The sequence below is a fragment of the Ascaphus truei genome, chromosome 4 (genome assembly GCF_040206685.1).
Source record: "Ascaphus truei isolate aAscTru1 chromosome 4, aAscTru1.hap1, whole genome shotgun sequence".
NCBI lineage: Eukaryota > Metazoa > Chordata > Amphibia > Anura > Ascaphidae > Ascaphus > Ascaphus truei.
The window spans coordinates 75098980-75115697 of NC_134486.1; the positions used below are offsets into that span (position 1 = coordinate 75098980).

The 16718-nt window shown below is 45.0% G+C and overlaps 1 protein-coding gene across 4 annotated transcripts in view; it reads right to left on the minus strand.

Moving 5' to 3' along the window:
- Window positions 1-16718, minus strand: part of TASP1 (taspase 1) — a 243041-nt gene that overhangs the window by 121894 nt on the left and 104429 nt on the right. For all 4 annotated transcript variants that reach the window (XM_075596056.1, XM_075596053.1, XM_075596057.1 and 1 more), the window contains 2 exons: window positions 9990-10109; window positions 8642-8720 (listed from right to left, as the gene is read on the minus strand). In XM_075596056.1, the coding sequence (XP_075452171.1) occupies window positions 8642-8720; window positions 9990-10109 (199 nt within the window). The remainder of the gene's footprint in view (window positions 1-8641; window positions 8721-9989; window positions 10110-16718) is intronic.

The window sequence follows — 16718 nt, forward strand, 5'->3', positions numbered from 1 at the left end:
CTTACACACCCCCTGCACACAGGCCGCGGGTGGCACTGACCTGCCGGTAGCCGCTGTCCGTGGGGTTGAAGTCGCTGCCCCCGGGCCGCAGGGAGAGCTGCAGGTGTGGGAACCCGTGCAGCCAGTAGAGGAGGCGGGTCACAGTGCGGAGAGTGTGGGGAGCAGACACAGCGGCATCCCGGGGAGGAGGAGAGCATGGGGGCGCGCGGCGCGTGCACACAATTGAGAGCCGTGGGGGGTGTCCCGGGCGCTCGCTCCGCTGACTGTAGCGGCGCCGGGGGGGGGTGAAAGCGCGGGAAACAGGGAGACACGGGGAGAGGAGGTGCGCGCATGGCATTCCGGGGAGGAGAGCGCGGGGGCGCGCGGTGCGTGCACACAATTGAGAGCCGTGGGGGGTGTCCCGGGTGCTCGCTCCACTCCCATGCTGACTGTAGTGGCGCCGGGGGGGGCACACAATTGAGCCGTGGGGGGTGTCCCGGGCGCTCGCTACGCTCCCCCGCTGACTGTAGCGGCGCCGGGGGGGGGGGGGAGGGGGTGAAAGCGCAGGAAACAGGGAGACACGGGGAGAGGAGGTGAGGAGAGCGCGGGGGCGCGCGGCGCGTGCTTGAGAGCCATGGGGGGTGTCCTGGGCGCTCTCTCCGCTCCCCCGCTGACTATCGGCGCCGGGGGGGGGAGGGGTGAAAGCGCGGGAAACAGGGAGACACGGGGAGAGGAGGAGGTGCGCGCGGGTCACGATGACTTGGAGGCTGATGTTCGGGGAGGAAGAGGCGGAGCCTCCGGGACCGGCGGGTAAGAGAGCGGGAGATGAGCCTCCGGGACCGGCGGGTAAGAGAGCGGGAGATATGTGTGTGTGTGTGTGTGTGTGTGTCGTCACTCCGCCTCAGACCAATGAGAGGTGCGGGGGCGGGCGGCCCAAGGGACTAATGAGATTTCCCCTAGGGACACAGGAGATGCAGACAGGCATACAGTGCTTTCACTAATATATAATAAGATATATATATATAGATTATAATGAATCATAATTGTATTGATCTGTAGCATCTAAGGTTACCATGGTAATCTGGTAAACTCAGACTGCACTGGGCCCCAAAGAGAGTGCCTTATTTACCTCTCGGACCCTTAATATTTAAAATGCTCATCTCCTGAACAGAGCAGCGGATTTAAAAAATAAAAATAGCATCAGAAAGAAAAAAAAAAAAGATCTCAAAATAAAAAAACGCGCCCAAATGTTAAAATACACAAAATCAGCACAGACTGCTGCTTTAAGGGATTATAATGCAATACTAGCCTTGTTTCAGTGAAATAACATTATCGTTTATGTGCAGCAGAGATATTCTGTACAGATCTTTGTCGATGTTTAGTCCCACAATGTTTATGTGTGGTCTGCCTCATGTCATATAATACATCATCCTGAAAATCCTTCCAGCAACATTTCATTCAAAATCCTATGTGGGTTGTTTTTATAAATCAGTTGTGTAGTATTAGATAATACTCACTGAATTTTGTCTTAACCTCTTTATGCCCCTTGTAATGCTTTTTAATGTATTACGCGTCTTTGGGTTTCTATAGCAAACATTAGGAAGCCACACATCTTCCTCGTTTGGAATAGGCAGCCATATAGCATATCCTGGGAAGCCGGATCTTTGCTGATCTATCACAGGAGAATGAATCGATCAGCAGCTTAATTACATTACAGTAAATGTAACCAACTGCTGCATTTATTTAAAATAATAAAAACCGGCCACCTGGAAATTTCCCCTTAATGGAGCAATACAAGCCAATGCCGGGGGATCGCGAGGCCTGTGCAACTTCACTTACCTTGTCTTCGGCGACGCGTCACCATGACAACGCGGGGTCAAATGACGTCACGTTGGCATGGCAAGGAGGGAAAGATTGCGCACTCCTGCCTTAGTGAACAGATGGCTAAACCTCACAATCATCATTTTGTTTTTTTTTACATTTACTAGGATTAAATTATATATTTTTTCACTTTATAAATTAAAGCTACCAGTGAAAACATTGTAGCAGGAAAAATTGATAACGATTTTAGGGTATTATTGGATCAAGAATCTTAATTACAACTCAATAAAAAAATGATATTGATATTACATCTGAATGAGAAGATGGAAAGAAAAAAAATGATTAAAAAGACAAAAACAAATCAACATCAACAACCTTAAGCAGAGAATTTCAACTAGAACTCAAAAATAACTTCAGCTTGCTCAAAGTGCACAGGGACTAACCATTCTGAAGATTGCAATTTAAATTCGTTTAAAAAAAAAAATTAGAAGAATCTTTAACAAAAAACAGGATAAGGAAATATGAGACAAAGCAATTACTGAGGAAACAACAAGAAATTAAGCAATCCTAAAATGCAAGAATTGAGTGTGCAGAGCAAGACAATCCGCAAATGTATAACTAAAGATATAATAACATGTAACTGTAATATATGGTTAACAAGACTATTGAAGATAACAAAAGCTTAAAGAAGCCAAACCAAAAACTTATGATTGGGAAGAAGCAAATCATTACAACTAAACAAGACAATGGGTCAACAATAAAAGACTGCACTTATCACAGAGTGAATGAGGACACAGATAACAGGGCATAATTCAGCAGAGGAAGAGTGAGAAGAAACTCCCAATGATGTACCATGCATCCTTCCAGAAGAAGTGGCAAACGCAAACAAAAAAATCAATGAAGAATTGGAAGGTTCCCAGGGAAGATAGAATGACAGCTGAAATCTTGAAAGAAGCCAGGGGAAGTAGAGAACATCCTTTCAAAACTTTTTACATGCTGCTTGACGAACAGGAAAATTCAAGATCGCTGGAGCAATGTCATAGTTATCCTCACCTACAAGGAGACAAAGCTGACCTCGAGAACCACAGATTAAACAGTCTACTTCCCATCACTTGCAAAAATGTTATTAAGATACTCTCTAATCGATTGCAATAGACCCTGGACTTTGGACAGCCTGGAGAACAAATTGGATTTCGCAGTGAATACAAAACAACGGAACACATCTACGTCTTACAAGAAGTGATTTCCAGAAGTAATAAATATGATCTACCACTAGTCTTAGGATTCGTAGATTACGAATAAGCATTTGATTCTGTCAACACCTCAGCGGTTGTAAAGGCATTAAGAAGACACAGTGTTGAAAAAGAATATATGGACAATATAAAGAACGTTTACGAGAATTAGATTAAATGAAGAAACTATAAGCAAGATAAGGATCAGTAAATGAGTACACCCGGGATACACCATGTAAAAATAGCTTTTCACAGCAACACTTGAAGACACGGGAAGAAAAAGGAATCAACATCAACCGTGATTACTTGACTCCACTACGATTTGCAGATGGCATTGTTATTTTTACCACAGTCCAGGAGACCTCCAGCAACAAATCGGAGAACATCCTGAAGCATGTTATAAAGTGGGTCTCCATATAAATCGCATTAAGACCAAAGTGATGTTCAACAAATGTGTCAACTCTGCAAAGATCGAAATGAATAGAACTAGAAGAAGTTGAAGACTATGTCTATCTTGGCCAGCAAGTAACAGTGGCTGGGAACCTTCTGAATAAAATCAACAGGAGAATGAAGATGAGGTGGAGAGCAGTTGGAAGAAAAACTACCTTTCAATGAAACCTTCCACTGTGCATCAAGATGAAGTTTTTCGACCAGTGCATTCTGCCCGTGCTCACATATGGATGCAAAACTTGGACCCTGAATGCAAAGATAATTCAAACCTTTAGACAACTCATAGATGTATAGAGAGATGTATGCTGGGAATTAACCTTAGAGACAGTAAAAAGAATGAATGGGCTTGAAACCAAACAAAAGTCTATGACCTCATCACAAGGGTGATTAAAATGGCAGTGGGCAGAACATATCACTAGAAGAAATGACCATTGTTTCACAAAGATTGTACTTGATTTGATTCCAAGGGGAATTATAAGACCAAGACAAGAACCAAAAGTAAGATGGGATGAAATCCGAAAATGTGTTGGAGCAACGTCGAGAAAAGAGGCTTGCAATAACAGTACCTGGAAGCTCTTTGGGGAAACCTTCATCCAGTAGTGGATCAACAAGTGCTGATGACGAAGATATGTACATACAGTATACACAATATAATCTGCTCCACTACAGACGAAACATGTGAGTTATAAGAAGGAAGACAACATAGATGGACTGTTAAACACACTTTTTACATATTAACAATGAGAAGGATGAATAAATGTGATGGTGTTAAGGTTTAGAAGCACTGTGAAAGGTATTTAGAAAAAAGGTACATGGCACATTACCTGCAAATACACACGATAAAGAACATTAGAGGGACAGGTCATAAGCACAAGTACAGGAACACACAAAATATTGTTGTGGCACAGTCCTCTCAATGCAGTAATAATGAAATTGGTTAAATATTTTAGTATCTGGCTAGGACTAATCTTGTGTAAAATTGCAGTGCTGCGTCTATCAAACTATTACAATTTGTCTAAAATTCCAAGATCTAACCAGTTGGAATCATTAAATTCCCAGTTCTGGTGTAATTACGGAAGAAAGAATGAACGTGTTTATCAATTTAAACAAAGGGGACTACATTAAAAAAAAAAATTTAAAAAAGGAAGGGGAAAACCTGGCCTGGCTACTAATCTGCCCTCCCTGACATGCAACTGGTAACAGTGCAGGCAGTGTCAGGACCAATCCAGGGTTTTCCCCACAGTAAGCAGCTACCTTGAGTGACAGGGGAGGAAGTGGGCTAAGGCCTATGTTCTGCCCAATCAGGGGCTCAGACTTTGGACCTTCCCCACCGGTACTTAAGGGGCTGCACTTCCTAAATTTAGTTAGTCTCTCTCCCCCTGAGACGGTTATCACGCAGTGGTGTGCAGGGCTCTGGCACCTACTGTCCCCTCTCCTTGGGGAGTAGGAGTGACTACCTTACCCCTGACTATTAGGGAGTCAGGGAAGAGCAAGGACTGCCCTTGGCCAGGGGTGGATGTCCAAGGACCATCCTAAGGCTGGATGCCTATTGTACTGTGAAGACAGAGGCTGTTATATGCTGTGTATGCAGAGAGAACAAAGTGTTCCTGTTAAACTATGCTTCTGCCTCGTGTGAAATCTGGGGGAGTAGTGTCAGTTCTGTTGCAGTGATTGCCAGTCATCTACCCCAGAAGCCTGTCCTGATGTCCCCACTACCACCGGCGGACTCAGCATCCTGTGAGCCAACAGGTATCCAGCACTACACACTTTGTAATGGCCAGATCTCCCAGAGGATGGGGGAAACACTTTTACACTCATGACAGGAATGTTCATTTTGTTTTGCTTCTCGGACAGAGGTAAGGCTTATTAGGTAGAAGTGCTTAACAGGTCCCAACATTTGACACTAACTTCTCTCCTTTGACTTTGCACAGACATAATGATTTGAGTTTGCAATACAGGTATTCCTCGTTATCTAATGTTTCACTTTACAACAAATGGCATATCCAACGTTTTACAATGCAACCCTATGGGCCGGTTTTCGACGCCAGAATGCGTTATCCGACGCCTGAATGCGTTATCCAACCTTCACCGCCACTGATTAACATGGGACTCACTTTACAACCGTTTCACTTTCCAACGCTACTTCCAGAACGGGTTCCGTTGGATAACCGAGGACTGTCTGTAGTGAGGAATTGTGTGAATAAACGAGCTCCACACTAAAAGCTGTTTAACACAGTGGAGCAGCATTGATTTAGTTATAATGAAGTTGAAAGTAAACATTTTTAAACAGATCAGGATCTATGTATAAGTATTAACATTTATGGCCAGCAAGCTTGGATTTAGGAGTCTGACACAGGTAACTTCAGAACCCTTACACAAAACAAACCACAAGCATGAGGAAAGACATCAGAATGTGCCTTTTTAAAGAGCAGTTCTCCCTTGGCTATGTATAAACCTTGATTATTACAGCTCCAAAAAAAAACCCTGATCAAGAGATACTGACCAAGGAAGTTGACGCCAATTACATCCTCCTTGTTTAAATATCCACTTCTCATGGGCCAATAGGAAGACCCGATGGATGATGTTGTGGCTCTCTATTGGCCTGCAACAAATTGGGAGATTTACACGCTATATATATATATATATATATATATTATATATATATATATATATATATATATATATATATATATATATATATTATATATATATATATATATATATATATACACTGGCGACACACTTTATTCGAGCTCGGCTAGTCCCACGAATTCGGGTATACCTGGGTGTATTGAGGTTTGTGACTGTTTTCTGCCCGAGTGCATTGGGTTATTTTCCAGGCAGGGATTGAAGCATTTTATTCCCGCTGGCTGCAATACTGCACAGTATATATATATATATATATATACTGCATTACAATTCATGAATTTATGCCATCTGGTAGACACGCGAAGCATTGCAGCCTATTAAATCCTAATCATTATCATTTAACAGATCAGCTGCCCGTCAGCCAGGCATGAACCCAGGCTGGGAAGGCAAACGCAACGAGGCTTGTCAGAGGTGAGGAGCGGCGCATTCCAGGTATCTGCCAGGTACATACTGGGTATTTGCTCGAATAAAGTGTGTCGGTGCAGTATATATATATATGTGGGTTTTGAGGTTTCTTGAGCTTGCTGCGTTTGTGTGTTTATTTATGTGAACCTTTTGATTCAGTACCTGGTGGCACCCTCTTGAGCAGGAAAAACATTGTTTTTGAGACCTTTTGGCACATTCCTCCTTAGAGAACTGATTTAATTCAATGATATTTGAGGGCTTCCTTGCATGGACAGCTCGCTTCACGTCCTGCCACAACATTGTGATGGGGTTTAGGTCCGGACTTTGACTAGGCCAGCGTTGAGCAATCTATCCTGCTCGCGCCCCCCCCCCCCTCCTGCTTCCCTCCCTGCTCGAGCCCCCCTCCCTTACCTCCTCTCCTGGCGTCAAATGACGTTGCGGGGTCACGTGATGTCACATGACCCTGCGTGTCATTTGATGCAGCGTTGCTATGGCGACGCGTTGCCGAACAGAACGTATGTGAAGTTGCAGAGGCCTAACACGATCCCCCGGCCTTCATTTAAATGCCTTGGGGGAAGAGCGCAGGACCCCTGCAACCGCCGCGCACCCCCCCTGGATAATCTGGCATGCCCCCAGTTTGCACACCGCTGGACTAGGCCATGCTAAAATGCGAAATTTCTTCTTCTGCAGCAATTCTTTTGTAGATCTGCTTGTATGTTTAGGATCATTTTCTTGCTGCATGGCATCGCTCACGGTCTGATGGCTTGACATTCTTCGCTAGAATCTTCGAATACAATGCAGAATTCATGTTTGTGTCAATGAAGGCAAACCGTCCAGATCCTGAGGCAGCAAAGCAGCCCCAAACCATCACACTCCCACCACCATGCATGACGGTTGGGATGAGGTTCTTCTTTGAACGCAATGTTTGGTTTTCGCCAAACATAACATTTCTCATTGAGGACAAAAAGTTCTACCTTTGACTCGTCTGTCCAGAAAATATTGTTCCAGAAATCTTGTGGATCATCTACGTGCTCTTTGGCAAACTTCAGACGGGCAGCAATATTCTTTTTAGAGAGCAGTGGTTTCCTCATGGCTATCCTTCCATGAACACCATTCTTGTTCAGTCTTTTTCTGTTAGTTGAGTCATCAACACTCACATTAGCCAAGATGAGAGTGGCGAGCAGATCTGTGGATGTTACTCTGGGGTTCTTTGTGACTTCCTGGATGTTTTCCGGTTTGTTGTTGGATAGATGTTGGTAAAGAGACAGCACCTAGGTAGAGGGACTGTGGTCTTGAACTTTCTCCATCTGCCTGACAGTGGGTTGGTGGAGCCCAAAAACCTTGGAAATTGGTTTGTAATACTTTCTAAACTGATGAGCATCAATAACTGCTTTTCTGAGGTCCTCAGAGATTTCTTTTGATTGTGGCATGACGTGTTTCCACACACCTGTATAGTGAAGACCAAACTCACAAAGTTTCTGATCTTTATATAGGATGGGGCCTCCCAAAATCACCCCTGAAGATCTACCTAATTATTTAAACACCTGATTCTAATTATCCCCTTTAATTTAGCTTATAAAACCAGGGTTTCAAATACTTTTGCACATATCCTGCTCTTAATTACTCATTGTTCGTCTTATTCATACATCATTTTGTTTCAACAGACATGGAATTGGTTAATATAAACCCTGTTGGCTATTTAAGGAAAGACTGGTTTTGATTCAAGAAGGTTATCATGGAAAAACGATGGAATTTCTGTAATTATCATTGGGGTTCACAAAGTTAATAAAAGAGCCTATGTGTCTGTCAACGTCATAGCTCCAAAACCATGAAACACACACTACAGAATTTGGTTAAAATCAGTGCAGTTTTGAAAGGCTGACAAATGTTTTCTCTTGTACGCATACATATACTGCATATACACAGACGCACATACAGTACACACCCTGCCATAACTATATACATCAACCCAGCATACCAATACTTTTTAATTACAGACGCCACTTTTTTATGGAAATGTGTATGTTGTTCACACGCGTAAACATTTACTTAAACCCTTTTATGGGATAAGTAGAAAGTAAACATGTAATGGAAGCAGTAAATACCTGAAGTACTCACAGCTGTAGAATAAGGATTGTGAACTCCAGTGTTTTCAGCCCAGCAGCCACATCCATAAACAGCAGCCTGTAATCGAGAAGCATTTCATGGATACCTTTGTTTAAAAGTATGTACACAACACGATGTTATGTTTCTTTCCAATGCAGTTTCTCACAAGCCAGAGAGGAAAAGAAATACAGAAAATGTGCTTTCACAGGACTGCGATTTAAAAAGCACAGTCCCACGTCGCAACTCGACATTTCATTTTTATTTTCTTTAAAACAACTTGGTTTCTTTTGCTTCCATAGAAAAATTCAATCACCCTTAAAGTAACACTTATTTGCATCCGGGTTAAATATCCTTCCCCTTTCACAGAGTCTGCTGAATTTAAGCATAATCAGTTACTTGTATTCATCTGTTTTACTAATAATGGCATAATAATAACTTTACAAACAAAGATCACAGCGATAACAGGATTTTGCATATTTTTGAGGATTGACAAAATCTCAACCCCCCAAAAGACATTAGATAAAGATTGTAAAACACCCCAAAGCTTTTGTTTATCGTGGAAATATTAAAAAAAAAAAAAATAACATACTCGCACATTTTATTTTTTATTTTTAGAAGGTGTCAATCCACTACATTAAGCCATTTGTAACAAACATGCCTCTGTCGGCTTAGTAGGCACTGCCACTAATATTTAGTGTTGCCTATGAAATAAGTAGATAGTTGCAGGTGGCCAGGGACATAACTAGGCTTACAGATGTTTTCAAATAAGTACAAAATGATATACTGTATTTTAAGGATACCAGAAAGAAATCAACAATTGTTTGTGGGTACTGTACACACCCCAGACATGTCCATTCTACTGCCAGAGAGGTACAGTAGCAATGACTACAACAGTGAGGAACAATATTAATTCTCAGTAAAATGCCAGTCACTACTACATGTTTATGCTGTGATGACATTTACTAGAGACGAGATGACACTTTTAACCACTAGAGGGAGCTTCCAAACACTGCAGAAATGATTTCAGTTTGCAGCATACTACAGACATTGTCATAGAACTGTATTGTCATTAGGTGGCTACATCTAGTTATTTATTTGACTTGGCAAGAGTCTAACTTATTTAATTGACAATAACTGTTTTCATGGCTTCCTTTGGATGGCTTACAGACGGGCTCTCCTGCCCGCATCAAATATTCGTAAAGTCGTATTCGTGCACAGCCCTGATAAATCATGTTTTATAGTATTTTAAGTATATACTGATTATTTCCATAGTAGCTATCAGTATGTGACAAAGTGTTCACTCATTATTTACAAATACTGTATATATACATATATATATATATTCACCTGGCCGACTCTCCCAGGATGCTTCATGGCTAACCCTCCACTGGAGACAGCAGCAGCAACATTGCCATCTTGGTCAACAACAATGGCTCCAACCGTGTCCAAAGTTCCTGAGTCATTCTCCTGCAGAGTAATAACAGCTATTGCTTTTAAACAATATTAACAAGGCACTGAGGCAGCTCCTAATGTAAACTGATTCTACTATAAATATTGGAAGGAAATGTAAGCATTTCATTTCAGTTGAGAAGGTCACTAGAAATACGTAATAGTTTTGCATTATTTATTTTGGCATATAATAAATAGAACACAGTTTATTGGATATACACATGGAAGTATTGTTATAACCTCAAGAACCCTTGAGTTTTCACACGGTTATTTAATACCACAATCTTTTCTTGTAACATCATGCAGTAAGGTCAAGTTTGATACAACATCAATAATATTAATTTCTGGATGCTTATGTAGCCATATATCTTTTTTGGCTACTAATCTGCCACTAGTCTACCCTGCCTAACACATAAGCCCTGGTACAAGTGCAGGCAGTGTTGGGGTTAATCCGGGTTTTCCCCTGCAGTAAGCAGCTCCCTTGAGTGACATGGGGGCAGGATAAGGCCTGTGTACTGCCCAATCAGTGGCTCAGATCTTGGACCCTCCCTCTGGTACAAAAGGGGTTACACAGCCAAATTTAGAGGAGTATAGTGCTAGGGAGTGTGGAATCAGGGCTCTGACCACCTTCCTTCCCCCCCCCCCCCCTTATGGGAGAGGGACCACTAACCCCTATTCCACCTGGGGATAGGGGAGGAGATGAGGATTGACCCTTGGAGCCTCAAGCCTCCTGGGTTGAGTCCAGGGACCATCCAGAAGAGGTAAACGAGTGCATCCAGTACTATGCTGTATTCGCTGTTAAAGAATAAAGCCGTTTCTGTTATTATATACTCCTGCCTGAGACTGCAATTAATCAGGGGGAGTATCAGAAGAGAGTTCTCCTGCCGGGATTGCATCCAGTGCTACTGGAGCCTGCTGGAGATGGAAGCGCCGCACCGGTGAGAAAGAACCAACCATCACCCCAAAAGCTTGTCCTGTCTCCCCATTAACACCATCGGAAACTCAGCATCCTGTCAACCTGCAGGTGAGCAGCACTAAAACACAGTGTAGTGAGATCTCCCAGAGGGTGGGGGAAAAACCTGTTAGACTTAAAGAAGCAATTAACTCACTTTTAACAGTATTGGAACCAGGGGGTTTGTCACTGGAACTTGTGATAGGCCTATAATAATACACTACCAAAAATAACTGGGTTGAACTGAACACGGCTTAGATATGATAAAATATATAGTTACATAGTTAATAGTAGATGAGGTTGAAAAAAGACTTCCGTCCATCAAGTTCAACCTATGCTAAATTTAGACAACAGATACTTTATCCTATATCTATACTTATTGATCCAGAGGAAGGCAAACAAAAATCCCCATTAAGGGGAAAAATTAATTCCTGACTCCAAGAATTGGCAATCGGATTAATCCCTGGATCAACATCCTTCCCATGTATATTTATTTGGTATAGCCCTGTATACCTTTCCCATCTAAAAAGAGGTCCAACCTTTTTTTGAACAAATCTATTGTATCTCCCATCACAGTCTCCATGGGTAATGAATTCCACATTTTAACTGCCCTTTCTGTAAAGAACCCTTTCCTTTGTTGCTGGTGAAATTTCCTTTCCTCCAACCTTAAGGGATGGCCCCGAGTCCTTTGTACTGCCCGTGGGATGAATAGTTCTTTTGAAAGCTCCTTGTATTGTCCCTGTATATATTTGTATATAGTTATCATATCCCCTCTTAGACGCCTCTTTTCTAATGTAAATAAATCTAATTTAGCTAGCCTCTCCTCATAAGTTAGAATGTCCATCCCCTTTATTAATTTGGTGGCTCTTCTCAGCACTCTCTCTAGTTCCATAATGTCTTTTCTTAGGATTGGTGCCCAAAATTGTACTCCATATTCAAGGTGTGGTCTTACAAATGCTTTGTAAAGGGGCATAATTATGTTTACTTACCTTCCATCCATTGCCCGTTTGATGCAAGATAAGATTTTGTTTGCCTTTGCAGCTACTGCATGACATTGGGCACTAATATAGTTTATTCCTTAAATAAGGTGAACACACAAGATATACAAATAACAGGCAAAATATACACTTACTTAGGGTTGGAATGGGGATGATGAAATAATCAGGTAACAGGATTAGCAATTCATCAGGCATTAAATAGTTGTAAACTTGAAGTCACGAAAACACGAACTCCGAGTATAGGCTGGACACTGGTTTATATGCAATCTCCAGTCTATACTTTACTATTGAGTGTAGGCCATTGGAGAACAATTACCTGCACCCAATCTCTCCTTGCCACCTCACCCGAGGGGCACCTTAACACCCGCCCACTGGGTGGATATTATTCTAATCAGGGGGCTTAATTCCTCAGCCCCCGTCCCACAAGCCTGGCGTCTTAAAGTCTAGTTTGGCCAGGATCCCCTTTGTCCAAGGTGTGAATTACAACACTTAATATCAAGTACCCATGTCCTGCATTCCATTGTGCTCACATACACAAGCAGGGTGGGGGAGCCTTTTATCAGGAGTTTATGATTGACCATTTGTCTCCCATTCCGGATCATTAACATAGCAGATAGGCTCTGAGTTTTCATACCAGAACCTAAATACAATTCATAGTTTAATACCTTCACATATTAAAAAAAATCCGTTCTGCTGGGCCCAGTGGGCTGATACTTGCCACTCCCTCATACCGGAGGGGATTCTCCGTAGTGGCCAAGTTTCAGATCTCGGGGACCACCAGAACCGGAGATACACAAATGCAGTTTAAAACACTTTTTTAATACAGGATTCTTCGCTTTAAAAATGAATCTCTGTTTTTCACTCTTTTCCCATTTAAATCAACGGGCTCTGCCGCCATAGGCTTTTAATGGAGCAACTCCGCCATTGAAGTCCATGGGTTCCGCCGCCATAGACTTTCAATGGGGAAACTCCGCCATTGTAGTTTATGGGGAAAACCACCAATCTTTACAGTTGCCCACACTCCGTCTGGTTGGTCGGAGAGGGTTGGACGTGGCCATGCATTCACGCCGGAACCGTGGCTACATGCGACCCAAATCCCAGCCCTCTGGTCCTCCCAGAACCGGAGATATGGGCTTACACTTTTTACAGTTTCGGACGTAGCCGTTTTCTTGCCACGCGGCTTTTCCCCATTGGAATCAATGACCGGCGCCGCCACAGGCAATGCATGGGCGAGCGCCGCCATTGGATTCAATGGGACCTCCGCTCCGCCATTGGAGTCAATGGCGAGACCCGCTTCATGAGTGCGACCCTTTACGGGGGTCCCTCATTCCCGGACCCGATGGGGGTCGTGTGTGAGGATGCCTAGGGCAAAAATAATTTTAGTTCTAGGTGCCCTAGAACCTAAGGTTCCCACGCCAATCGCCGTTGAACTTGAACTTAGTGATAGAAGCTCTTTTCAAAGACATTGTATCCGCTTTTGCGGCCTGCGGTTTGGATGGCTGCCAACCTGTTCCTGGAGGTCGGGGTCGAGGAATCCCCATTGAAGTCAATGGCCCCATTGACTTACAATGGGAAACCGCCGCTCCTCCTCTCGGATGCCACCTGCTGGTCTTCGCTGGAAATAGGTCCAAAACCGCCAGATCTGCCATTGGAATGCATAAAGATGCAATGGCGACCTATGGAAGGCTGCAAAATGGAGCCTGAAAAGGCGGGAACCTGGAACAAAGGGCTATAAACACTAAGTTAACTATACCCTTTCCCTCCCGCATCAATCCCAGTGTATGTGTTGGTGCCAACATTGGAACAGAAACAATACATTTTTACAGGGGAATATACATTTGGTTGCTGAAGCAGGGTAAAACACATTACTGGACCGCAGTCCAGTTAACCCCTTGCTTCCCAAGTGAGAGCAGGGGGTGGCCAAATGGGGTGTAACCCCTTTAATACCGGGCCAAACCCCCTCTCCCATGACAGGGTTCTCTAGAGATGAAACGTGCTATTTCAGCTCAAGTTGACCCATCGGTTCCCGAAATAATTACTGGGGAAATTACCGGTACTACTTCCTGCTTTTTAAAAGGGATTTAAAGGGAGGCGGAGCCTGGGAGCTGTGGTGCATGGATGCTTCATAACTGAGCTCCAGCCCGTCAGTGCAAACAATTAACTAAATATCAGCATTTTTGGCACGAAAATTTACAAAAAGACACCCTCAAGTATCTGAACAGCAGGGGATGCCGCTGACCACAAGAAGGGGCAGAAAAGTCCCTTCTGTAGCAAGCTACTTTCATAAAACCCCTTGCAAGTCCCTTGCAGCAATGGCGACGGGTGGGAAAAGCAAGGAGAGCAGGAACAAGGACAGACCTCCCCCCCAATTGCCCAACGACGAGACGGACACGGACACAGAACCGGGGGCTAACAGACCACCCTCAGGAGCTGGAGACCAGGGGTGGGCCAGGGTTAAGGACATAAAAGAATTATGTGGGGAGATAAGGACATTTTTCAAGTCTGAACTATGGACCCTACGCAAAGACCTGGACGCCCTGGGAGAACGGACCAACACGCTGGAGGTAAAATCTGATGAAACTATATCAGCCCTGCAGCAAACTAAAGCGGAGGTCGCCTCCCTGTCGGCCCAGGTGCGGGAGATAGGGGACAAGTTGGAAGACTCCGACAACAGGGACAGGAGAAACAACCTCCGTATCAGGGGGGTGCCGGAAGCTGTAACAGACCCAGAGGACTTCACCTCACGCTGGGTTGAACACCTAATCCCAGACGGATCTGAAACAGATAGACACATGGATAGGTGCCATAGGGCGCTCCGCTCCCGCCCCCAACAAGGGGACCCCCCCAGAGACATTATTGTCCGTTTCCATTTTTTTAAAACGAAAGAAACCATATCCCAAAAGACCAGGAACCAAAAATATACTGAATTTGACGAGGTCCAGTTCCAAATATTTCAAGATTTAGCCCCAGCTACATTGGCCAGGAGGAGGAATTTATGGCCGGTCACAAAAGCGCTGTGACAACACCATAAAGTATCGCTGGCTGTTCCCCTTCGCTTTGCTTGTGATAAAAAATGGCACCCCACATACCTTAAGAAGACCAGAGGATGGTGATGCTTTTCTGCGCAGGTTGGGCCTTGAGCAGTCTTCGGGGTCCCCACGTGCTTCCTCAAGTGGGGGGGAGGCTCCGGTGATCTCCTGGAGAAGGGCTGGTTCCGTGGCCGCCCCCCACCAAAGCTAAAAGCTAAAGACTAATCCACGTCAGCCAAACCTATAACATACCCCTGACTCGCCTAGAGAAGACATCACTACTGCCCCGATTGGAAGGCCCAGAACGCAGATGAGCCGCCGGGAGGCGTCGTCATGGACGTACCTGGCGATCCATCGCTGATTTTTGAATGGCGGCCATCTTCCCTCCTTCTTCCTGCTGGGCAGAGCGGGAACCTCTGAGGAGTGGCGCAGACCCGATGGCCGCGCCTCCGACATGATCGACAGTCACCTCCAAGCTGGCCGCGCTTCCGATGGCCACCTCCAAAATGGCGGCCCCCCCTTTTCCGGTCCCGCCCCTCCGCTTCGGCGATGGCACGGGCGGGCACGCGCATGCGCATGAAATCACGGACGGGCGGCGATCGAGGGGGGGGGAGAGAGGCAAGAGAGCAGGAGGGGGGGGAAGAGAGACAAGAGAGCAGGAGGGGGGACGGGAGAGAGAGACAAGAGAGCAGGAGGGGGGGGGAGAGAGACAAGAAGGAGGGGGGGAGAGAGACAAGAAGACAGGAGGGGGGGAGTGAGGCAGGAGGGGGGGTGAGAGAGACAAGAAGGCAGATGGGGGGGTGGGAGGGACAAGCAGGCAGGAGGGGGGGAGACAAGAAGGCAGGAGGGGGGAGAGAGACAAGAAGGCAGGAGGGGGGGAGAGACAAGAAGGCAGGAGGGAGGGAGAGATAAGGAGGGGGGGAGAGACAAGAAGGCAGGAGGGGGGAGACAAGAAGGGAGGGGGGGGAGACAGGAAGGGAGGGGGGGGAGACAGGAAGGGAGGGGGGGAGACAAGAAGGCAGAGGGGGGGGGAGACAAAAGGGCTGCAGTATACAAACCCCGCTGCAGGCTTCTACTATCTCAACCCATTCCCCGATAATGGGTCGTATTCTAGTCCCTAGGAGGCTGGTCCCTCGGGACACAGACAAGTCCACCGTTACGGACGGTCTGCCAGGCCATACCTATGGGCATAAGGATCTCTCTGGGTCCACCCCAGATGAGATCTTCTCAATTCTATGTATATTCACTGTCAGAAACACACTGTTTACGCTGTCATTTTTGTCTCTTTGTTCGTTATATGTTATATGTTTCCCTGCCCCTTCCTACCTTCATGTGTCCCCCCTCCCTGGGCCCTGGCCTCCCATTTCCCCCATCCCCCCCCCAGAGGAAATAGGAGCGGACGGCAAGGGAATATGCGGTAAAGACATCACCACATCATCAGTCAATCCATCAGACAGATATCTCGGCCCTAGGAACGGGGTAAGACTATGGCTCATGATACGCCCTACACACCCACTATCACTAGATGGCCCTTAACATCATTTCACATAACGTAAAGGGTTTCAACAGCCCCTTAAAACGCAAGATAGCATTTACAGAATACAAAAGGCGGGGTGCCGACATATTGATGCTCCAAGAAACTAATTTT